The sequence below is a fragment of the Petaurus breviceps genome, unplaced genomic scaffold (assembly GCF_028583685.1).
Source record: "Petaurus breviceps papuanus isolate PSGF00001 unplaced genomic scaffold, PetGlider_PUasm1.0 90591, whole genome shotgun sequence".
Classification (NCBI taxonomy): domain Eukaryota; kingdom Metazoa; phylum Chordata; class Mammalia; order Diprotodontia; family Petauridae; genus Petaurus; species Petaurus breviceps.
In genome coordinates this window covers 5,725,194-5,751,091 of record NW_027187280.1, presented here as the reverse complement: position 1 = coordinate 5,751,091, position 25,898 = coordinate 5,725,194, and the positions used below count along the sequence as shown (strand labels likewise).

The 25,898-nt window shown below is 38.0% G+C and overlaps 1 protein-coding gene across 6 annotated transcripts in view; it reads left to right on the top strand.

The window, feature by feature from the left end:
- Positions 1 to 24,019, top strand: part of ZHX3 (zinc fingers and homeoboxes 3) — a 160,253-nt gene extending 136,234 nt beyond the window's left edge. For 5 of the 6 annotated variants that reach the window (XM_069063579.1, XM_069063581.1, XM_069063577.1 and 2 more), the window contains 2 exons: positions 6,979 to 9,989; positions 16,782 to 24,019. In XM_069063579.1, coding sequence (XP_068919680.1) covers positions 7,121 to 9,989; positions 16,782 to 16,792 — 2,880 coding nt within the window. In that variant the 5' untranslated portion in view covers positions 6,979 to 7,120 and the 3' untranslated portion in view covers positions 16,793 to 24,019. Of the gene's footprint in view, positions 1 to 3,818; positions 3,942 to 6,978; positions 9,990 to 16,781 lie in introns of those variants that run through there. The other variant, XM_069063583.1, reaches the window with a different exon arrangement.
- Positions 24,020 to 25,898: the final 1,879 nt, after the last annotated feature.

Below are 25,898 nucleotides of genomic sequence, written 5' to 3'. Positions count from 1 at the left end.
GCATATTTGTAATCTCTATAGGCATTGTGAATATGGCATTGCTGATATATTCCAGCAGCAAATTGACCTGTCATCTGAGACACTGCATCATCCTACAATGAGCTAGCCTATTTACATGGGAGAGCAACTCATACATCAGTAATGCCACACCCAGAATCAGACTTGATGGGGATTTTGAGAGGAGAGAAAAGGACTCTTCTTCCTCCTCTTATTTAGGAATTGTGAGCCCCACATGTTCACTATATGTGTAAGTCTGTATGTTTATGCTTCAAGTTCGAGTCCATTCTCCCCAGCAACCACATTTGTAAAGGGAAGAGAGTGCACTCTAATTTGGAGGATAATTTTTATAACTTCTGTTATTCTATCTTTTCAGTAAATATCCTTTTGTAAAAGCTAATTGGTATCAAATGATTAATCTATAATGGAAGGAATTCGCTAGATAATACAATAGTATTAGAAACTCCAAGCCTTTGAGGCTACCCTTAAAAGTAGACAGCAACCCTCTGAGGACACAACTTGCTAATGAGAATGGGGGTTGAGAGAGTGAATCCATGACTTTGATGGATTTACCATTCTCATTGGTCAAAGGAAAGTTCCTCTCTGCATATTGTTCACTTAAGTACAGGAAAGAAGAAACACAAGAACAGAGACTCTTTCACAAACTCTCAGGTGGGAGATAAGCTCTCACCCTCTTCTGCTCAGCATCTGACGGAATTCCTCATTCAAAAGCCACCAACTCAAAAAAGGGGGACGGGGCGCAGAGGGAGGCAATTGTTGTTTGACTTAATTCTCAAAGATGGCCAGTGGCACCAGAAGGGTGATGTCTTAATTTGCTCATGAATTGGATTTAATTGAGGTAGAGCTTTGCAAAGTCATCAACCTCACTCTCTTGAGTCATCGGAGTCTAGTGGCAAGACAAAAGTTGAAATGACTAGCAGTGGCACAAGATACAGGTGGCCTTTTTAAACTAAGTTTTTTCCTGGGTCCCAGTTTATCTGAGGCAATGCCCATTCGATGATTAAGGCTATCAAAACAAAAGATGGTCTAGTTTGCCATCACAAAAAAATAAAAAATCAATCTGGGAGGGGGAGGACCCTCAGAGATTCTGGCCAGAACAGAAAACAGTTGCTATTTATATATATTCTAAGTTATCAAAACCCAAACAATGAGCAAGATAGATTTGGGCTGGAACCTATTATTGACCGTTTGGTGAAAGTCAGAGTGATTTGAGTTTAAAGGCTTAGTCAAGTAAACTCCATTTGAATCACAGTGGGCTTTTTCAAGGCCTTTTTTTTTTCAGAGCTATATTTCAAGGAATCATAAATGAAAACTGTGCAAGACAAAGAGCAAATTGTCCCAACCTTTTGGAAAAAAAAATTGATAAAATAAATAGAATTTTTTTAAATCTAGGCACCAAACCTCAAGATATCTTATAAAATATAAGTGACCAAAAATTATATTCCTTTGGACAAAGCATCCACGTGTAAGGGTATGACTCCTCACATGGACAGAAAGACCTCATGTGATGAAGGAAGAATGAGTAAGAGGAGAAGAAGAAATGGCAGCATTGCCCAACTGGAACTGGCAGGTTGGGTCCTCAGAGGGTGACTACTACTACTTACAGATTGTTGTTCTTCCTTCATTCTAGAAGAGGACCAGTGACATCACATGAATCAGATTTAATTGAAGGAGAGCTGTGCAAAGTCATTAACCTTTCTCCTCCAGAGTCACTGGAGTCCAGTGGCAAAACAAAAGTCAAAATGACTAGCAATGGCTCAGGATGCAGCAGGAGGGGATTATTGATTATCTCTGTCATCAACCCTTCTGACTTCAAAGCCAATCAGAAAACATAGCACTAGCCCTTCAGTCACTCTTGGCCAGAAAAAAAAACTCACATGTTGGACCAGTATAAGAAAGGGAATATCACAAACTCTGAGGACTGAGCTAACACTGACCAGCCCCCCTATTACATGTGTAATGAAAGAGAATAAAGAGTCAAGAATGATTTCAAGATTTCAAACTTCAGTGACTAGAAGGAAGTGGTGCCCCCAAGAGAAATAGAGAAGTTTGGAAGTGGGATGGGTTTGGTGGGAAAGTCCTGTTTTGACCATGTAGAGTTTGAGATACCTATGGAACATTCAGTTCAAAATGCAAAATAGACATTTGATGTTGGAGCTCAGAAGAGAGACTAGGGCAAGATATGTAGATATTCCTAATGCACATCTCTGCTTATGTACACACACACACAAATGTAACCTCCTGAGGACTTTTGTTTTGTCTCTGTATACCCCAGTATCTAGCACAGTACATGGCAGGTAACAGGCACTTAATAAATGCTTAATGATCAAATGGTTTCTTTATCTGCCTCATACACAGTTATTTATATTCTTGTTGCCAGTTTTAGTCCTTTTTTTTCATCTGAGACAAGGTGATCTCTAAGGTTCCTTCCTAGAATCCCAAGAGGATGTCAGTCTGCCTTACTCTTTTTGTACAAAAGATAGCTTGAATATGTTATTTGAAAATAGTAAATCCTTCAGTGCTAGGATCCTGCCTGGCCTACTTCCATGTCCATGAAGTCTGTGAACACTCCATTAGTAATGATTCTAGTGATAACATTGTCTTCTCCAAACATTGTCTTCCTTGAACTTCATGCTTTAAGTGAAACTAAAATATACAAACTTTCCATTTTAAATAATTAGTCTTCCCTCATTCCCTTTCTAGCAATGATAAATTCTTTGTTCCACAATTTATAGCCAGAAGTTAAAATATGGAAAATCCATCCGGTAAATATATACCTTCATAACCCACTTTGTGTAATGATGGAATTTTATTGCCTGTTTTATGTGTTCTTGTGTTTGGAGAATTGTGTAAGAAATCTCACATGCAAAGACCAAGTTTTTTAATTTTTTTAAAAAATATAATTGATTTGCAAAAAGTATTTGAAAAGCAAAATAAATGGAAGACTGGGAAAGAAACAGGTTCTTTAATTTTTGCTCTTTTCATGTGAATTGCTTTGGCAACTCCATCATTGTGGCTTACTATGGCAGACAGTTTTTGTCTTGGGGAAGTAAGAACTGAGACATAAAATTTCCAGTGCAGCCTTTTAATAAATAATATCTCTCCAGCGGAGGATGGGCTTATGCTAAAAATATCCAATTTAAGCCTTTAGCAGGATATTTTCTAGTTATAGTTATTGTCATTTGTAAAAAGAGTCAAATGCAACCAGCCAAACTGTGAGATAAGAACAGTTTCTAGCTTGTTTTTTCATCTCACATGTGGTTTAGCTTAAGTAACTTGATATATTCTTTCATAGGATAATAGCACCTCATTTGTTTGGCTTTGGTAGAGAATGAGGTCTGAATATGTACATTTTTCAGACAACTGAAGCTTAATCATTTAGGGACCAGAGCTTTTGCATTTGAATCACTTTTAATGGAAATATGTCTAAAAACATTTGCAATGGGGCTATAAAATAATACAGGAGAATTCAAAGCTGTTATAATCTATTAAAGCATAGTAGCTATCAATGCTTAAATATGCACTAAGACTTTTGGGAGATGCTAAAATACAAATATAGTTGTTTATGTATATTTAAACAACTGTGCTAGAACTTATGCATGCAAATAAGGATTGTTTTTCAGAGTCATTCTCTTGGGAAGCTGTACCCCTGTTCTACCATGCCTGTCTTTCACAGTCCTAAACCATGGGTTCTTAACCTAGGGCCATGAACTTGGCTTTTTTAAAAAATATTTTGATAATTATGACAAAATAATTGACTTCCTTTGGAATCCTATGTATTTTATTTGATGCATTTAAAATCCTTATTCCAGTGGTCCACAGGTTCACTAGAAGGCCAAATGTGTCCCTGGCACAAAAAAAGGAACAGAATCTCTGCTCTAAACTTTTTTGGAAATTGCCTTCAGCATCAATTTATGAGTCATGTAAGGAAATTAATCTTGTTATTTTATAGCACCACTACCTTTTAAAAATGATATCTGTTACGAACTTGATCACCTAACTTATTTGCCAGTCTTGGTTCTGAATGACTATTGTTTCCAAAATTGAAGTCTAACTTCAAGTGTGAAAATTTACCACCATTGAGAATTGTTTTTTTAAGTGCTACAGTTTATGATGGCCATTGCAAAAGGTTATCTTACAAAATATTTTGAGCCATGGAAGCATCATTTGAATGAGAGTACAGCCATTCAGGGTAATGATTTTGAAAAATCATTATCATTTGAATGTACACATTCATAGGGTTGTAGATTTAGAGCCAGAAGTGACCCTCCAACTTATCTTGTCCAACTCCCCATCAAAAGAAGAAAGTCAACTTTATTACCTCTTACGCCTCACTTTGTATACTCTGAGACATTTCCCTCCTTTAGTAAAAAATATACTGCACATAATTTAATCTTTTCTTAGTGACTTCGAGTCATTATATTATAAGCTATTTTTGTACTATTGAAATAGGGATTTTCTCAGGCTACTGGAACTGTTTAAGATTTGACTTGTTCTTAAACTGATTCCCTCTAGATTATTCTCTTATTCACAGGATCATAGATTTAGAACTGGGAAGGGAACCCTCTGATTTTATAGATGAGTAAACTGAGAGAGAGGGGAAGTGACTTGTTTGACTCATGTCCCACTGACTCAAATCTAGCTGTACTACACTGTGCCATAGTTGGTGATGCTGCCATCTCCTTGCTTATGCTGCCTTGGTTATTTTCTGTCACTGTTATCCATTGTTCTCTTGCCTCCTCACCCTTCTTGCCCTCAATCTTGTTGTTCACCTTCACCCTGAACAGTGCAAGTAAAGATTGCCCAGGGGAATCAGAAACCAATTATTGTGCTTAAAATATTGTATATATTATCTATCTGAGAAGGGAAAGGGTGACTGTATAACTGTGCCATGAAATTATTAGAAACATACTTAGTCTAGGGATAAACAATACTCGGAAAGCCAGGAAGGGTTTTTTTTTTTAATTATCTTTATGTTACATTTATTCTTTCCTGAATAAATGGGTAGCCTCTTCAAAAGACTACAGAGAATCAACAAATGCAAGCCCTTTTTTTCTGCTCCCATTTTAATTTCCTGCCTTGTTTCTCCCTTCAGAACTGGGATTGGTTCCAGCTCTTCTGGGTTACAATCTTTCTGACCTGCCTACTACGTATTTACTCCTTCATGTGTTCCCTCCTCCCTTACATGAGCTAATATGAGATGCATGATCAGATAATGAGGCTCTAATTCTATTCAGGGTGTGTCATCTAATATGTATGAGGCTAGTTAAGCATGCGTGTTAATGAAAAGTTGGTGACCATCTTTTGACCCTAGCCACTTTGAGCCAGCTTAGCCCAGGCCTCTTCCAGGGGTAAACTTACAGATTTTTTCCAGCAATATGTTTAGATAGGCTCACTCTACCCTTCCTCCCTTCATCCTCTTTTACACCTTCCTTCACATCCTATGCAACATCTGTTTTGGGAATATCCATTGTTCCTGTAGAATTTGTAGAAACCAAACTGCTAGCGTTTCTCACAAAATGAATACTATGGGTTTTGTGAATTTGGAACTTATTTCTATTCAAAGGGCATTAAGGTTGCTGGAAGTCTAAACACTGGATAAATATATCAGTACTACTATTCTATATTCATCTGTTTCAGTAATTGGGAGAAAGTCTAATGATAAATATATGCCAAAGGAAAAGGTTATATAAGATGTATAAATTCTAGTTCAGGTTAGATTTTTTAAAATTTTTGTTAATTTATTGTAAGATGGTGAAAGGGTAGCTAGCCCCTTACAGATTCTTCAGATGATCCTTCATATAAATAGGCTACTCAACTCAATTAAATAACTATTTATTTGAGTACCTGCTATGGGGTATATTTTTCATTAAGATTCTCCCAGTTGTTAGCATCCCTTAACTTTGCATTTCTATTTATTTTATGTGTAATCTATATTTATTTATCTGAGAAAATATTGAATCCCCCCAGTAAAATGTAAGCTCCTTAAAGGGAGGGACTGTTTTACTTTTGTTTTCCCAGTACTAGCACATAGTAGCCACTTAATAAATTCTTATAAATTGTGAAGAAATGTTGCCATGAATCATTGTGCATTTGTTGCATATCTATAGGAACTAAATCTGTATCTTTCAACTTTGGGTATCTTTCAGTGTAAAAATGACTAAGGACTAAATAAAAGATTTTATAATTATCTCAGACCTAAAGGAACATGCAATGTGACTTGAAACTGGTAGATGAGATAGAAAGAATAACAATAAATAACTTGTCAAAGATTATGTGAGAACTCTAGCCATCATATCCTTGGACATTGGGGCTCCCTTGATATTGTGGCCTTTCTATTCTGAGTTTTCTTTTTATTCTTTGATGTGCAATGAATTTTCAAACAAAAGATATGCATAGGAAAATGCTCCAAATTTCTGAGCCAGAATTAGACTAGGATCCTTTATTCCTATGCTAACATGGTCAGAATTAATTCAAAGGTACTTAGAAATTTTTTCCCTGGGCTGCTTCATGCAAAGCTGTAGGGGTGGCATGAAAAAGATGTTCCAGTCAAATGAGCTGAAATGATAGATTGCTAGATTAGCCTTTTGTATATTGTGCTATAGTATCTACAAGTCATGGGATCATAGATTTAGAGCTAGAACCTTAAAGGTTGTCCAGCCTCCTCATTTTACAGATGAAGAAATGAGAGCTTAAGTGATTGGCACTTGATCACTAAAGAGAAGAAGTAGCAGGGCTAGGATATGAATCTAAGTCCTTTGACTCTAGATCTAGCTGTTCTTCCAGCTGTATTCTACTGTCTCAGCAGAACCCTCATATCCAAACTACTTAACTAATTTCCTTTGAAAATGTTATGGAAATTGGAACCAGATTGTAGAGTGTATTCAAGAATCTATACTATATCTGTGAATTACATAAATACTTTTAAAGAAGTTAATTGCTTGTTTTCTTCCTCTTTAGGTTTAACAGGGAAAATGTACACTTCAGCCAATTGAGATTCAGCTCCTGGAGAATTCTTCTTTGAACCTCATGGATTAGCTGGAATTTGAAGCCCTTGATGAGAAGAGCTTTCAAGCTTTGATCATCTGAACAGACTCTAGCAATGGCCAGCAAACGGAAATCTACCACCCCTTGCATGATACCAGTAAAAACTGTGGTTTTACAGGAAACAGAAGCAGACCCTGTTCAAGGTTTTAATGAAGGAACTCAACAAGAGTTACCTCCTGAAACACCTACTGTTAATGATGCTGTTAACAACAACAACAATAATAATGGAACACTATCTAATGGGCATCGAAGTACTTTTGATGGTGATTCTTACATATGTAAATATTGTGATTTTGGGTCTCAAGACATGAATCAATTTATGGGGCATATGAACTCAGAACACACAGACTTTAATAAAGACCCCACTTTTGCATGTAATGAATGCAGTTTTATGGCAAAAACCTCTGAAGGGCTTTCACTCCACAATACCAAATGTCATACTGGTGAAATCAGCTTCATTTGGAATGTGGCTAAACAGGACAATCATATAACTGTAGAGCAAATCATCTCTGATAGCACCAGCAGTCATGACCTTTCAGGGGAGTCTTATGAAGAAGGGATAGATGGACAAGCTGAAATTATCATTACTAAAACTCCGATCATGAAGATAATGAAAGGGAAAACTGAAGCCAAAAAAATTCACACACTGAAGGAGAATCCATCTGTTGGAGAGAATTTACTAAGTCAGCCAACAGGGGAGAACTTAGTCAGTCAGTCAGTTGGCGAAACTGAGATGAAAGAGAGTGACCATTCTTTCACCAATGGATCTGTACCAGTCAGCCAGGCAACCAGCAACCCTGGGAAATCTTCACATGCTGCCAATGGTCCGCTAATTGGAACTGTGCCTGTTTTACCTGCCGGCATAGCTCAGTTTCTGTCTATTCAGCAGCAACCCCAAGTGCATACACAACACCATCACCACCAGCCATTGCCTACATCCAAGTCGCTTCCCAAAGTGATGATTCCACTGAGCAGCATTCCCACATACAATGCAGCCATGGACTCAAATAGCTTCCTGAAAAACTCTTTCCATAAATTCCCTTACCCAACCAAAGCCGAGCTTTGCTACTTGACTGTTGTGACCAAGTACCCTGAAGAACAACTAAAAATTTGGTTTACTGCCCAAAGATTGAAGCAAGGTATCAGTTGGTCCCCTGAGGAGATAGAAGATGCAAGGAAAAAGATGTTTAACACGGTTATTCAGTCAGTACCTCAGCCTACAATCACCGTTTTAAATACCCCTTTGGTTGCCAATGCTAGCAATGTCCAGCATCTCATTCAGGCTGCCTTACCCGGTCATGTTGTTACAGGGCAACCAGAAGGTACAAGCGGATTGCTGGTTACTCAGCCGATAATGGCCAACGGGCTACAGGGGACAAGTTCCTCTCTCACGTTGGCAGTCACTTCTGTTCCCAAGCAGCCGGCTGCTGCACCACATAACACTGTTTGCTCAAGTACTGCCTCTGCCGTGAAGGTGGTAAATGCTGCTCAGTCTCTGCTCCCTGCATGCCCAACTATAACTTCCCAAGCTTTCCTAGATTCCAGCATCTACAAAAATAAGAAATCTCATGAACAGCTGTCAGCTCTGAAAGGCAGCTTTTGTAGGAATCAGTTCCCTGGACAAGGTGAAGTGGAGCACTTGACCAAAATCACAGGCCTGACCACAAGGGAGGTTCGGAAATGGTTCAGTGATCGAAGATACCATTGCAGAAATTTGAAAGGTACTCGAAGCATGTTACCTGGAGATAACAGCTCTATGATTATGGACTCCACACCTGATGTTACCTTCACTCTGTCACCCAAAGCACCTGATCTAGCCTGTGTGACAACAGCAACAACACCAGGAGTTCATCACTCGGCCAAACGGCAATCCTGGCATCAAACGCCAGATTTTACCCCAACAAAATATAAGGAGAGAGCACCAGAACAGCTCAGAGCCTTGGAGAGTAGTTTTGCACAAAATCCTCTTCCCCTTGAGGAAGAAGTAGACCGCCTGAGAAGTGAAACCAAAATGACAAGAAGAGAAATTGATAGCTGGTTTTCAGAGCGACGGAAAAAAAAGTCTGCAGAAGAGAACAAAAAATCTGAAGAAGCAGCTTCTCAAGAGGAGGAAGAGGCTGAAGAAGACTGTGGTGAAGAGGATCCTGCTGATGAGTGGAGGGTTTCCAATGAGGATGGCTCCTCAGAGGCCCCAGGTAGCGACCGTCCTCGAGTGGAGCGGAAAGTCAGCCCCATCAAAATCAATCTCAAGAATCTGCGAGTGACAGAGGCAAATGGCAGAAATGAATCAATAGGACTGAGTGCCAATGATCATGAGGATGAGCAGGGTTTGAGCAAATCCCTGGAACAACCCAAGAACAAAATGAATTATAAAAAGACTGCCCAGCAGAGGCACTTGCTCAGGCAGCTATTTGTCCAAACCCAGTGGCCAACAAATCAGGAATATGATGGTCTCATCTCCCAGTCTGGTCTGCCCAGGGCAGAGGTCGTACGCTGGTTTGGAGACAGCAGATATGCACTTAAAAATGGACAATTGAAGTGGTATGAGGACTATAAGCATGGTAATTTCCCTCCTGGTCTATTGGTCATCAGTCCAAGCAATCGGGAGCTTCTTCAGGATTATTATAAAACACACAAAACGCTGTACGAAGATGATCTTCAGAGCCTATGTGACAAAACTCAGATGAGCTCACAACAGGTTAAACTATGGTTTGCCGAAAAAATGGGTGAGGAAACCCGAGCTGTATCTGACACTTGCAGTGAGGACCAGTATTCCAGCACTGGAGAACAAGCAGGGAATCACAAAGGGACATGTGACACCTATTCAGAAGTGTCTGAGAACAGTGAGTCCTGGGAGCCCAGTGGCCAGGAGATCAATTCAGAACCTTTTGACACACTGAGCCCTCAGACTGGAATCCAGCTAGGTAAGGAATCCCAGTGTATTACTGTCTACAGTGGGGAACATGAGAGGACCAAGCTTCTAGATCACTCTTCTCAGTGATTGTGGTCTGGTCTTCAATACTAATGCGAGTTTGATGATTGTTAATTTTAAGGCTTCTGGGCAGGATTTACAACCTGCTGCACGTGACATCTGTGACACAATAAGAAAGAGACAGAAGTCATGAGGAAGAGTTAATGTAATTCTATAGGAGGGGAAAAGAACCAACCCTTTGTAGGGTTGTAACTAGTGCTGAGGCAAGAACTTACTGTGCCTAAGGTGGTGTCTCCAACTGCCCTAGAACTGATTTATGAGTAGGAAGTGGCTCCCAGAAGCTGTTGAGATGTAGTACTGATGTGGGGAAGTACATATGCTTTCATGTTAGGTTTTGTTTTTTTAAGTGATGGGGGGAGAAAGTGGAAGGGAGGGAATTTCTAAAAATCCAACAATGAATGATTAACAAGTAAGGGGAAAAAAAGGACTTTTTTTAGTTGTCTTTATATAATATGTGGTAAGTTTTGACAAATAAAAATTTATGCTCTGCTTTTCTGTTGCCCTCTCAAATTTTCAGGGTTAAATTTATCCATTGAGGAAATGCTGTTAACAATAGAAAAATCATTTAATATCTCTTAGAACAGTATAGCTGTTTGGTTTCAATATTTTGAATCTCATGCTTTTTCTGTGGAACTATATGTGTTGTACTTTAAAGCAGAGGTGTCAAACTCATGGCCTGGGGCTCAAAGCAGAGCAAAATGTCATTGGAACCAAAATAAATAAAAATACAACACAACATAGATAATGTTAATTTGTAGTTTTCTAAGTAAATAGGCAACTTCCTGGAATTGGTTCTAATTGAGTTTGATGTCACTGTTTTAAAGTTTATTTTGGAGGTATCTACATTGTTAAAGAAGCACATTTGAAAGACAAACATCTCTTAGGTTTCCAGGCCTTGATTTATGCATTTAGTGGGTTCTCTAGGTCTTTTTCTGGGATCTGCTTCCCCTTTCTTTAAGCTTTCACTTGGTTTACTATTTGTAAACACATATATTAAAGGATGTCCAAGAAGAGAAGGTGAAACTGATGAGCCCATTCATCTACAGATCATTAATTCTAGTGAGAGGTTTGGTAGAAGCCTCATAAGATTTTGAGATTAACTGTGAATGTGTTTATCTCTGCTTTCTCTCTGTGTCAATACCACATGAATAATTGTGTTGCATATTTTCTTTCCAGCACTAATCTTAATGCCATGTACTTTCAAAAATTCAATTCAGAGAACATTTGTTAAATGGTTATCTTGTACAGTGCTTAAAGATGCAATGCAAAGATTAAAAACTTGCCTTCAGGGAGCTTGTTAAGTAGTCTGCTGAACTTGTCTTTTTGAGTTGCTGTATTTTCCAGAAACACTGGACCCAGAGCATGTAGGAATCCTGAATGTGTCAAGGACAAAGCTTCCCCTAAGCTAATGTAATTTGTTGCTGCTTGTTGTTGCACCCCAAGCTGAACTCCCTGTGTGTCCCTTGAAAGGCAAGACATGTGCCAACCAGTCTGCACCAGGCTGAAATAATACTTAAGCAGCTGAGGTCCTTTGCAGATAAGCAGACCCTTCTGTCTTCATAGTTCAGCAGTTCCCAAGGGAAAAGAAGGAGACTTTTGCCATCACATGGTTCTTGCCCCGGGGGACTGGTCTTGTCTTTTTTCCCACATTTGCTGCACTGTCCCCCTCCCATATCACACAGCTTCCTGGTGTCCCCTCCTCCCTTCATCCTGCTATTATAAAAATGTAAACTTCTGTAAAGAACAGAGTAGCCTTTGGGTTCCACATGCATGTTCATTTCTCTTGTAAGAAACCTGGTTTTCACAAAAGTCTTATAATGTTGTGATTGCCTGTTGACAAGCTCACATGCTAATGGAATGAGGCAGGGCAGGAAAGTCTATACACAACACTACACAAGAAAAGTATAGTGCAGGGTGAGGTGTAATGGGGCAAGGAAGAGACTCTAGGAAAATGACAGAGACAGAGAAAGACAGAGAACAATACACTTTCATTTGGAAGAATCAGAGAAAGCTTCAGGTAAGAAATGACCCCTGAGCTGATGAAAAAGAAGATAAGAAAATGGGAGATTGCTTTCTAGGTGTGAGAAATTCATGTTCCTGGAAAAGGGAGATAGTGTATTAAAACCTTACAGAACCAGAGTAACAGGGGCTTTCACTAACCAAAATTTTTTTTCTTCATAGGTGAGAATAATATGAAGTTGTGATATTTGGCTTTCTTTTGTAGGCTTGAATTTACAAGGCAAGGCATATATAGAGGTTGATTATTTCTTTCTATACCAGGGATTCTTAACCTGGATTCATGTACTTGGTTTTTAAAAATATTTTTATAACGATTTCAGTATAATTAGTTTCCTTTGAAATCTTAGGTATTTATGCATTTACAAACATGAAATTCTGAGGAGGGATCTATGGGCTTTTAGCAAACTGCCAAAGTGATCCTTGACATACAAAATGTTTAAAAAAAAAAAAACCAAAACCCCTGTCTTAGACATACTATGAAAGGAAGGAAGGAAAAAGGGAGGGAAAAAATTTAAAGTCATATAAATTCTAATTTACAGGTTTAAATACCATCTCCCACTAAATTTTAGCTGTCTTCAGTACATTTAATATAACTCTGATTTTCTTTGTTGGGATAAGAGAAAAGCACCTTAATTCAACTGAAAATATTCTTAAAACCTGAAACCTTTGTGTTTTTAGTGCTTTCCAACAATGAAATGACTGGGTCCTTGGCTTCACCTTTATTAAGCATCAACTCTGTTCCAGGAAGAAGGAGATAGTGTGTTAAAACCTTACAGAACCAGGGTAACAGGGGCTTTCACTAACTAGAGTAGTTTCGGGGAGTACAAAGAAAAATGTAACCACTTCTGAGCTTAAGGTACTCACATTCTGTGTGTTTTGAGTGACCTTCTTTGAGAGCCTATGTAGAGTAGTACTGTTAGTTAGTACTTATATCTTTTTCAGTAGTTTATCTCTTGGAGAGAGAACTAGCTACCTTTTTAATCTTAAGGAATTCAGTGAATCACTGACAACTACTATTTATTTACCATTCACCTTCTTATCCAAAAAACAAAAAAGCTTGATTAGACTGTTCTCACTTCCCCAGGAAATCTTGAGATTTTCTTTTACCTAATCAAGAAAGTTTCCTTAACAATACTCCCTTCCTCCTTGATCAACTCAGCTTTGTTATAAATTGTTTTACATAGAATAAAGATTCTTTAAGTATAATATGGTACAGTAGAAAGATCACTGACTTTAGAGTCAGAGGACCAGGGGTTCAAATTGCAACTTTGATGTTTACTACCTTTTGACTTTGGGCAACCGTTTAACTTTTTATTTAACCTCACAGCTTAGGTGGCGCAGTGCCACCTAATGCCAGGTGTGGAGTCTAGAACACTATCTTCCAGTGTTCAAATCTGGCGTCAGATACTTACTAGCCGTATGACCCTAGGCAAATCACTTAAGCCTATTTGCCTCACTTTCTTCATCTGTAAAATGAGCTGGAAAAGGAATCCAGTATTTTTGCCAAGAAAACCCCAAATATAGTCATGAAGAATAGGACACAACTGAAAAATGACTGAACAAACACAATTTCTCTGGGATTTAGAGTCCTCATTTGTATAATGAGGGGGTTTGGATGACCTCTAAGGTTGTTCCTAGCTCTAAGTCTGTATAATACTATGAATAGTAGCTAAAAGTTATGTGGGTTTTAGAGTTTACAAAACACTTTACATATATTATCTCATTTAATCTTCACAAAAGCCTTGTGAGGTAGATGCTATTTTTAATCTCCATTTTATGGGGATAAATGAGGAAACTGAGGTGGAGAAAGATAAATTGACCAGGATCAGAGAAACCCAGGTCTTCCTTATTCTGTGTATCATTCTTTCCACTAGATTCAATTGCCTATGAGACTATCGATTCCCCAAAGACTTTTTACCGTGATCTACTTCAGTCCTAAAACTTCTTAAATGATCACCACCCTTTTTCTTTTTTTAAGCATGTATTTTATTGATGCTTTTTTTTCTTTCTTACATCATTGGCATTTCCCAATGACTGCCACCCCGACAGAATGCTTTCTTTGACAAACAAGTATAGCCTACTCCAGGGTCACTTGACCAATAAAATGGCAAACTAGACAACCTCTCATACTTGTCCAAAATAGGAATTATGGATAAAAGATAAAGCAATTTCAACTTTCTCTAGGCTCTAGAACACAAAGAATGCTAATGAGGTAAAATCTCAGTGAAAGTTAATCCCTAACACCCAGTGTGCTTACTCAGCACTTCCTGTTCCACTCCCCCAACAGAAGCACTAGCTGATTTATGGGTTGGAAACAGTATTCAACCTTTCCTCCCCCTTCCCAGTGCCAAGGAAAACCAAAAAAAAACAGGGAAGCATAGCTCTGTACTGCGGCAGGATTCAGCAAGAGAACTGAAGAACAGAGGGAAGTAGAGCAGGATATGTGTGTGGCGGTGTAGCACTGCACTAACCCTGAGAGGAAGAGTCCAGCATCTCCCTGGGGCCAGTTCTGACCCCCTCAGAAGTCACTCGGGGCAGAGACTGAGGTTTGTGAAGTATCCAAGAAGGAGAAGCCTGAGACAGCCTTTAGGTCAGCTTCCAGGGAAACCTCCATCAAAGAGGAAGGAGTCAAAAAGTGATCCATAGTGGAATATAAAGAAGACTGAAATTACGAAAAATCTCAAGAGGAGGAAAACTCAATTAAAGACTTTGAGCATAAGCAGATAAACCCGAAGAAAAGATATTAATAACAGAAGGGAATAAGGCCTCCAAATCATCCAAAAAAGTCTAGATACCTATGAATAAATATTGTAAGGTATTATTTTGTATTATAATATCATATATAATATATATTTATATATATAAACATATATATATATAATATAAAATATTGTAACTATGAAAATTAATCATAGTTAGGAGATTTCCTATGTATCCAGACTTTAGGGATACCCTGTACAATGTTAATACCTGAATCACAATCTTTTCACAGTGTTGCTGCAAAGTAAATGATAAACAGTATTAGTATAAGAATACAACCTCTCAGGGTGGCCAGGTGGCTCAGTGAGTGAGAGCACCAGCTCCAGTGTCGGGATGACCTGGAGATCGAATCCCGGCCTCAGATACTCAGCGCCACACCCAGAAATAACTGGCCATGTAACCTTGAAGCAAGTTACTTAACCCCGATTGCTTTAAAAAAAAAAAAAAAAGAATACGACCTCCCTAATGCTGTTAGTCACAGTAAATGCATTTCGTCATCCTATTATATCCTGAGTTTTGCCAGCTTTCCTTTGTGGAGTGAGTAAATGATGCTCAGTAGCATTTCTAGATAGACAGCCTTTTATGTAAACCTTTGATGTGGTAATAGTGAGTGTGCTTAATTGTGGTACTACTGGCCCTGAGTCAACATGAAAGGATGTAGTGTTAAATGATTCATTTTTCTTTTAACCTCAAGTCTTAAAATTGAAAACATGGCAGAGAAGAAGGCCTTTTCTCCTTTCATCTGACAGGTTCTAAAATATTTAGAGTTTCTCTTACAACTTCAAATACAATTTGATGTTGGAAAAAGGTGACCTTTAAAGGCCCTTATAGTTCTATTTTTTCTATAATTCCATGATTCCAAGTATGATTGTTTCAGCTTTCAAGACATGAGGAAATGAAAAAACATGTTTATTATCAAGTCTGAACTGGAAGTGTATTACCTGTGCTTGTAATGCAAGTGTTGGTATCTTCATGGCATTTACCACTTTGAGGCAGTGTGGTGTACTGGAAAGAGCACTGGCTTTGGACTAAGAGAATGTGGTTTCAAATCCTACCTCTGACCTTTATTACCTGTGTGACCTTGGGCAACTGACTTAACTTCTGTGGGTCTTCCTCTCTTCATTTAACAAATGAAGAGGTTGACTTCTGAGGTTCTTTACAAGTATAGATCTATAATCTATGGATCTATTCCTAGTCCTCTTAATTTTACTGTAGGTAAGAAAGTACAGTGGGATGGATGACGAGGGATATGTGACATTTCATGGAAGGGTGCGGAAGGGGAGGTGCTACACTTTTATGGTCCAATTTTATTTTATTTTTTTTGGTCACAGGCCCCAAATGACTGTGATAGGCCAGGGCAGATAACATAGAATGTTACTGATTGTCATTAATCAGCATAAGCTGTTAAAAGGCCTGTTTTAGGAATGCTTTTTTAGTCAAGGTCAGCCCTAGTGTTTTGTTTTGTTTTTTTAAGGTGCCTGTTTACTTTGCATTCAGGGCTGAAAATTGTGAAATGAAGATCAAGACTGCAGTAAAAATCTGACTAGAAAATTAGACTGTAAAAAAAAAAAAAGAAAGAAAATTAGACTGCCTGGCCTGCTTATCTCAGGGGAGTGTTTTGAAGGGACTGAGGATAGCTATGTAAAATAGTGAATAGAGGAGGCTACATGACCTATGGGTACCTGGCCCAGGGGCCTGTGGTGGTCAGGCCAGAGAAGGCAGCACGTGGCTGTATTCTGATTGCCATGGTGGATTTAGCTCTCCTCCCTTGGTCTGCAGTTGAGCTGAACTTGGAAGTGGGGCCTACTTAGCTTTAAGTGAGCCTTGCAACAGATCTTAACTTGAGAATGTAATATTACATTTAAGATGCCCAGACTTTCACATGTACATGTTTGAAGTCTGTTCTAAAATGTATTTTGTGTATCTTATTTTTTTCTTTTTCTAGAAGCAGATTGAATTTAAACTGACTACTATGAAGGATCTGCCAAATGTGGGAAGATGTCAAATGGAATGGGCCGGATCTGAACCTCTGCTGCAGGGGCCAGTTACAGTGCCTGCTGTTGTGAGACTTTTAGCCAAGCACACTGGGGAGAGGCTGTTGGGGAACTCACTGGTCAGCCTGGAGCTCTTCACAGCCAATTTAGGATGATATGCTGAGCTGGGCAGAGCAGGGTTCATGTCAGATTCTTCCTCCTGCAATATAGGACCTCTTCTTTGCCTTCCAGTGGATAAAATATTTCAGATTTCTTATTCATGTACAACAGAACCAACTTTTTAACATATACATCTGCCTATACACATTTAATAAAACATCAGATTATAAACATGTTCATTACATAGAAACTTCTGATTAGCAAAGCAGTACATTTCCTTTTTCTCTATATATATTTAGTGTCTGTTCTCTGAAGGTTGGTATCACTACATTTACTCCTCTCTAAGTCTTTTATCAGGGTGCAGTGCATTGAATCTAGAGAACATGTCATCAGTACACTTGTGACTTTATCTGGAATCCTTTCTATGGACCTCTTTCTAAAAATAATTCTGCTTTGTTAAGTAATCTCTGACGAGTAAGTCTATAAGCAGCAGATTTCTTGTCTGAAGTCATAGTTGAATAACAGCCATTTTTCCCCCAGGTTAAAAAAAAAACTTATTGGTTACTTGATTAGTTTCTTTTTCATGAAAAATTCTATATCAGTTGTTAAGTATTTTTCAGTTATTGGGTTAAAATAAGATGTATTTGATCTTGAACTTGATATAGGTATTCAGATACCTACTTCTTAAAGCCAGAAATGTTCCAGTATTAGATAGAAAGAGACAAAATCTGTAACAAAAGCACAAAACCACTATGTGTAGCACCTTTCACCTGAGGATTTCAAAGCACTTTATAAATGTTGATCTCTAAATCCTCATATAAACTTGGGAAGGATAAGATGTGGCAAATATAATTACCACTTTACCAGTAAGAAAGCTGAGAGTGAGTAGTGACTTTCTTAAGTGACTTTCTTAGTTATTTGTATTGGGAATAGCCTTCAATCTAAAGTCTGTGGTATAAGGTTTCCCAATAAAATCATAAAACTTCTCATCTTGCTTTTCTAACCATGAGTTCTACTAGTAGTCTCTCCTGGTGAATGCACAAGATTTAAAGATTAATTATGGAAATCATTACTAAGTATTTATTTTTAAAATGTTCCCCTCAACTTGTAACCAAATGTGGTTTATTTAACTTTAATCTCTAGCTTATCATTTTTGTCTCCCTTAAGATTTGGTATTGGAAAATCAGCTGAAATGATACCTTTAGAAGTATAAAATAATTGTTTGAATATACCATCTACTTTATTCATACAAAAATCCTCTAATAATAAGAAGCAACTTCCATGCAAAGACTTCTGATCTCATTTCTAATATATCTCCCAGTATAAGAATGAACTGGAAAGCATCTTAGACAATTTGCAAGACTAATCTGTCCATGCACATTAGGGGTAACTAAGAAACACACATAGTTATTTCCAGAGAATTTCATAGAATGTCAGAGTTAGAAGGGACCTTAGAAGGGACCTCAGAAATCATCAGGTTCCCTTATTTTACAGATGAGGAAATTGAAGCCTGAAGAGTTTAAAAGATTTGCCTAAAGTCACACAGCTACCAGAATGGGTCCTTGAGTCAGGTTCTCTGATGCCAAGTCTAGTGGTCGCTACTTAGACACTATTCCTTTTGCCTTGACTTCAGGAAAGTGATGGCTGCCATCTCTTTCAGGTATATTTAGGGAGAACAGGTGACAGGGTTTCAGGGTTCAGAGTAAAATGTTTCACAGGAAATCCTGAAAAATAAACCTCTATGGCCCTATGATGTGTGGCCAACTTAAGACAGGGAAGTAGAATAAAGAAAGCTAATTATGTTGGAAGTTGAGTGGCATGAACCATGGCTAGCTAGCAGAAATCAAGTATGCCCTCTCCTCAGCCCTCATTATCGCAGATAAGCACTTTGAGGGCACATGTAGCAAGTCACATAATGAATTGGCCTGTAGTACAAAAAGATGCCTTTTCTGGGGACAAGGGAAATTTTATTCTATGGTCTGGGAGAACCCTTTCTTTGAAATCCAGAGGCCATCCTACTATTTCTTCCAGAACCTAACCTCTCTCATTCACCCATTTTTCTCGAGAAAATGACCTGGAAGCTTTGCCAAGACTTGCATTGTCATTTTGCACTCTGTGTTGGATGTGGCGTTGGTGTGGCCCCAATGGATTGTGCTGGGTATTAGGTCAAGAGCGTGGATTTTTGAGTCATAGCTTCCTCCAGAGAACAAATACATGATATTTTTTCTCTAGTGTTTTATATACATACAGGTTAATTTATATATGCACTATATATAGTACCAATACTCATTTGATATTACCTTGTAAAATGTACATGACATGTACATTTTAGTAAATGAATTAACATAGATATTAAGGAAAAAAAACAGCTCATGCATTGGAAATGAATGTCTTTGTATTTATTTGTACACTGAACACAACTGGGGGAGAGGCAAAGAGAAGGCCAATCTCAAAGTATCCCACTTAAGAATCTCACTATCAAAGTGACAACCCTCAAAACACAATCATTCCCATAGTTTCTTCATGTATTAACTACAGAGTTTTATTGGAGAATGTTTTCTTGGTTCTTCTTTTAGAGGTGAAATTAAATGTATAACCCAAACCCTGTAATAGAAAAAATTAGTAATAGAAAATCGCAGCATTGGAGCATATAAAGGCAGAGTTCATAGAATACACTATGGACGTGAAAATGGGCAACTATACATGCAGGTCTGCTAACAGAAAGAGCAGTTTAGTGGAAGACTTAGGATTTTTTAATGTTGTAAACTTTTTTTCACATGCATTAGCCCTCTCAAATGGCTATGACCTAATGGCTGTATGGTCAGCACTGTGAGAGAACCAGGAAGGAAAGCTGAAAGGGAAATCCCAGGAATACAGAAAAGACCCTTATTCTGCTCATATCCTTGTATCTGAGCATATTTAAATATGGTTTGATATTTATTGTTGCAGAGAATTTTACATAAGTGATGAAGTATTTTGATCTTAGATCCATGTACTTAAAATGGAATAAAATTAAAATATTAACTGTATGGGTGTCAGAGGCCCAGTGCTTTGGGTGTAAATCTCAGGAGAAACCAAAACTGAGTAGAAAAATTGGAACCAAAAGAAAAAAAGAAAGGTACATGGAGTGGACAGCTGGGTTTAATGGTCCTGCCAGCAACCATTGTGGTATTCTAGGATACATTGCCACAATTTTGCATGTAGCCAAAGTGTTATGTTGTCTCCTAAGTGAAGAGTCTTGAATTGGGAGTAGGAGAGAAATGGGAATTGAGTTGGTCTTTTTTAAGGAAAAAAAGAATGTTTTATAAGCTGACTAACCTTTCACTTCCTCTTCCCAGTATGCACTTGGTCTTTGGAGAGTAGTAAGATTATGTACATTTATGTTTCTTATTGCCTGTTTTTTTAAATGTTTAATTTTTTTACATGAAGATATAGATCCAATTTTATAGATGAAACCAGATGTGTTATGTTGAAGGAAAAATGGAGTAATGTGGTATGCTTTTCATATTTTTGATTACTTGTTTAAAGTTTTGATTGTAGAAAAGATTTGTGCTTTAAGAGTTCTCATTTTTAAATAGGTTTTTTTAAAAAATAGATTACTGAAGTCGGATCTCTTAGCACTTTGACTTTTTTTGTTGTTAGTTGAATGCACTAATAGTTAGGCTGCTTCTGTGAGTGCTGCCTCATTGCTAATACTTGATCCCTTAATTCATACACTTAGGTTCTGGTCCTGACTTATGATCTGCTTGATTATTTGCACTGTTTTCTGAAGACAAAATGACTTAAGTCAGCTTAAGGTATTAGAAGGGATCTTTCCTTAGTTTCAAGCATATGGGCAGTTATTCCTACTCCCCGCTTGCCTGGCGTTATAATAGAAATCTAAAACATTTCTCCAGGCTGGTATCCTGGCAAGTGGTAGACTTACTCATTGAGTAAGCAGATGGTGGCTAGCATTCCTCTTCCACTCTCTTCCAACTTCTTGGACAGTGTTTCTATTATCTTTCTCCTCTGGGTGTCAGAATATCACCTTTCCTTAAGTATGTGAATATTCTCCTTTTCTCATGATAACCTGTCTTGGAATCTATCAGCTCTTATCTTCCTTCCCTCTTAATGGACCAAAAGTTTGGTTGGGGTTAGCAGGCAGTGGTATTTTATTGTCAACTCAAGTCAGTCCCCAAGGAATAGAAAAGGACTTTTAGAATGTTTTTATAAAGCACTGCAAAGCCCTTGACTGTACAAAAGCTGTGCTGCTGTAAAGCTAAGTGTGACACTTCTTTAACGTATGTTTAATAAATCCAGATATTAGCGTATCATTGGTTATGTTCTGCCTATACCACACAGGGCAGAAGGCAGTATTCAGGACTAGAGTCACTTCCCTCAAATGGATGTGTGTACTGCCAACGACTAGTTAGATTTCTGTAATGCACTGGTCTTCCCGCCTTGTGATTTGTCCAAGCAGAAATGCAAGAAAATAAGCATTCAGGGGTCATTTGTAAGAATTAGAAAAGAAAGAGTAGTCTATCTGGGAAGACTTCCATTAAACATACTGTTTTTCAATAAACTGAGGAGAGGTGGTACCATGCAGACTTCCATTGCTCTCCCTCCAGTAGCCTCCCTTCTGTAGACCTCGTTACTTCATTCTAGAGTCTGGTAACAAGGGTAACTGGAAGCCCAGCTTCCTTTTATTCTTCTTGAATGCAGAGGACCCATTAGGAGCTTTTATTTGATAAAACTGATAAATGTGTACAGGCAAATGAACACAAACCCAAGTAAGTAATACTCTGGAGTATTTACAATATTCAGATTTGGTTGAGGACAACACCTGTCTATAGAGAGCTTCACTTTACTTTCAGAGAACAGACATATTAATAACCTAGGCCCTGTCTTCCAAAAGCTAATACCGCATTATACCTAATATACCATACACCCCATTTTCTGTAGCCCATATATAATTTGGCAAACTTCATCTAGGTTGTAGAAAAATCTTTAATAAACAGTTGGGGACACCTAAGATAATGGGATACATCAGGGGATTACTTGATTTATTTATGCAGTTATATATGATGATTAAAACCTAATATTTAATAGTTTCTGCCCAGATTATATTATGTCTTTCTCATAAATCAGGCTAGTCATGTTAGCGGGAGGTTAGTATTAACACAGAACTTTTGATTTTTGAATATAGGTTAACGAGCATTTGGCTAGATTATTGGTTAATTGAAAAGAAGGTCCCACGCAAGGTAACCATTCTTAAACCTAGTCTCTTTTATGTAGGTTAACATAATTAATAGTTTTCTTCTCGATATTAGAATTGTTTTTCCCCACTTATAAATTCAACATATTCCCACTGCCCTGAGTGAACAAAGTAAATTGGTAACTGAATTTGGCCGGCACCTTTCTGTCCTCTTGGCCCAGGTACACAGAGTCCTGATCGTCAAGAATAATGACCAAGTAGGAAATTTAGTGTGGTGTGGAAAGGATGACTGTTTTAAGGACTGACTTGCTGTGGATTCCTTGTAACAGTACTTTTTTTGGTATGAGTGAAAATACTTGTAGGAAAGGTCATTTCTTAAGTCAAAGTTTTTGTCTGTTTGGGCCTCATTTTTCTTGCCTGGTCAAGGTGACAAGATTAGGCATTTACATTAAAAATGTTTAATAATATAGCCTTTTGGAAGGTTATCTGCTTCCCTATAACTTTGGTGGGATCACTCATCTGGGAGAGGTTCAAGGGCAACCAACGGCAAGAAGTCGGAGTATTTAATTAATTCTTATTTGGGTGTAATTCTCAGAAAAAGGAGAAAATTAGGGGGAGAGATGGAGGGGAGGGAGAGACTAGAACAACTTTTCTTGGTTACTGCATTAGAAGCTTTCTCATCTAACTTCTTGTCCTCCTTTTAAAAGGATGAGTCAGGAAACTGGAATCAGTAGGGGAAAATGTAGGATAAAAGCTGTTCGGAATCACAAAATGTGGGAGTCCCCCCCCCAAGTCAGGTCCACATTCTTAAGTGTTAACTATACTCACATGGTGCCTATTAACTTATAATTTATATTTCAAAAAATGCTGTCATCTCTGCCTTCTGCCCATATAGCCGTACACCATGTTTGCAGTCTGCTGAAAAATGGAGGCATATTCTATTGTAAATGGTAGACTAGAACCAGGCAGAAAGAGTGTGGTTTTACACCCCAAATACTTAACCTGATAATCAGCCCCACTGTTTTCAGGTGGGAATTAAAGAAGGTACACAGTTCATCTTTGGCACATTTGTAGTTCCTGCTGTATACATAGGCAAGAGCTTTGTTCATTTGTGCCAGGAGTGGCCTGAACCATGACTGTTATTAAAAAAAAATTTTTTTTAAACCAAACATGCCAGCACTCTCCCTCTCCCCCTGTAGATTGTTTATTGAGACTGTTATTAAGCACACCCTTTATAAAAACCAGCATTTTTGCCAATGATCTACGGGTAATTTCCTGACAACAGCTCTGCTTCTCTCTCCTCTCCTACCTACTTGCAATCTAATTTGAGGTATAAGCACTTTGTTCCTTATATACTGCAGGAAGAGATTTGGAGAAAGAGAAAGACTGTTAAACATGTTGCTATTGCAAGACTGACCCCTGCTAAGAAATAGGCTGGATTTGAAAACAGAATTCACTTCAGTGAATTCAGCAGTTCAAAATTGACCTGTTTCTGGTGGCTTGTCTAAAGGTAATGAACTTTAGACTGTAGACTCTATAAGGGGGCCATTTCACACGTTGTAGAAACAGGCCTTGCTTTAGAATTCTAGAAGATGAGGGGTAGGGTCGCAGTGGAGAAACCAGGGGGCTAAGACGGTGGCACATGTTAATTTAGCCTTATGTGTGAAGATAACTTTTTTTACTGTAGGTAAACATTTTTTTAAAGTTTAAAACCTGCCTTAGATTGGGGCTGTAGTTATTGCTGCTGCCTGCAGTGGCTCATGTGAGTGCAAATTTACCTACAGTCGGTCTCAAGGGCTAGCTCTCCTTACAGCACTACTGCTCCTTCTAAGAATTACATTGTGTGTTTCCCTAAATCTTGTGTATGTGGACTTGAGGTGGGGAGGGAAAAAGAAATTGTTTGTATAGTTTAAAATGGTTCTAAATGGTACTTCAAACTTTGATTATCCCTAAATAAAATACATAAAACCATTATCTTAACATTCACAGATGTTTTTCTATGAAGAGTTTGAATTTATATTTAAGGTGGATGTGGGCAGATGATCCAAACCCAACCCACATCAACTCTGTCGTGTTGGTTTCAACGTTTAATTGCAACCTTTGACTTCAGCCAAAGGCTTTGGAATTAGTTTTATATAAACTAGAGCAAACTGCCAAGCCCATTAATAATAGCATCATGTAATTGACATGGAATAATGGCATGTGGAAGCTAAAAGGGGCCTTTAGTCCAAACCACTGGCTACATGTTACTTTTCCCAACTGTACAGCTTTAGTAATTGCAGCCCAAGCAGATTTTGCCACTTCCCATAGTTTAAAAAAATTTTTAAAGGGAATAAAAACCTATGTTTAAACATCATTTCCTAGACCATTCATGTCTTTCCTTTCCAAAGGAAAGCCTTTATTCCATGTATACCCCCAATGCCCTCATGCCAAGCTGAGCTGCCTTAATCAAAGTAGACATGAAATTGTTTCCTTTTTTGAAAGAGTAGAGATAAAAGTCTGAGTAGTACGTGAGTCCAGTCCTGTTTAATTCCCTAAGGCCAGTGTCAAAGAATGGCTTTACTTTATTCTGCTTCATATTGGTGCTGCAGAGGAGTCTTTCCTACCCACCCTGAATCCTCCAAAGCATCTTTTGTACCTCATGGCTGAAGAAGCTACAACAACCAAATTTGTCTCGCAATGAATTAAAACAGCAACAGTTGAAAGGGTGTGTGTGTGTGTGTATATACACACACACACACACACACATATATATATATATATATATATATATATATATATATATATACACACATATATATAAAACCACTCCAGATCCAGTTTTCCATGGTATCCCAAGAGTCTGATTATGAAAATGTAGCTATTGCTTTAGGGAATGGATCCAACTGAGTGTCTCTCATGAAAAGTGACCAAAGGATTCACTGAATTAGCTGAAATTATGAGTTCAGGTTGAGGATATTAGGATAGTGTTCCATGTCTCTGTGCTTGGTTGGCTCTTTTAACTTTGCTAATAACCATGTTCATCTGAAGTAATGTGGAGGTTATTCCTGAATGAAAAGGTTCTTAAATCTTTAACTTAGAATTGAGACATTTTTCTCTTCAGAAACATCAAAACATTCTAGTAAAAGACAAGTTATACAAGTTCAACCATAACTTGAGAAGCTCAATAGAAATTACTTCATCTCATCCCTTTGACAAAATATGTACTATAAAGAAAGCTTGCGAATAAACTGAGGTATTTATTCATAAAAACTAAACTTGTCAGAATAAATGAACAAAGTACATTTTGTAATGAAGTAGATTTGACAATGGTATGCACCACTGCCCATCCTCACCATTTACTAATCAGGAAAAGCTCTCTTGTGGCATCAAGATGTTACCATTTTTCTAATATTAAAAACCAAAATGATAGAATGGAAAACAGGAATCGAGGAATTTTAAAAACCCAAAGCTGATTCCAGTGGGAACTGACCCCTATAAAGTAATACATACTATGAGTTTGGATTATGTTGCCAGAAGGTAGCCTGGGCTTTCTTCTTATGGGAACAATAAGAAAGATCACTTTTCCTGATGCCTGTGTAGTTATTTAATGCCCCCAGGAGGTAACATCAAGTATAAAGTTTTTTGTATTAAATCCCACCAATGAATAAGAGTACTCTTCCATTTCAAGTGGGCTGGACCATGTTAGCACATACTTCCTAATAGAGCCCTGGAGGAAAAGAGAGGAGAGGGCTGACACAGATGCCCAAGGTCTTCCTCATGCTTTCAGCTCAGT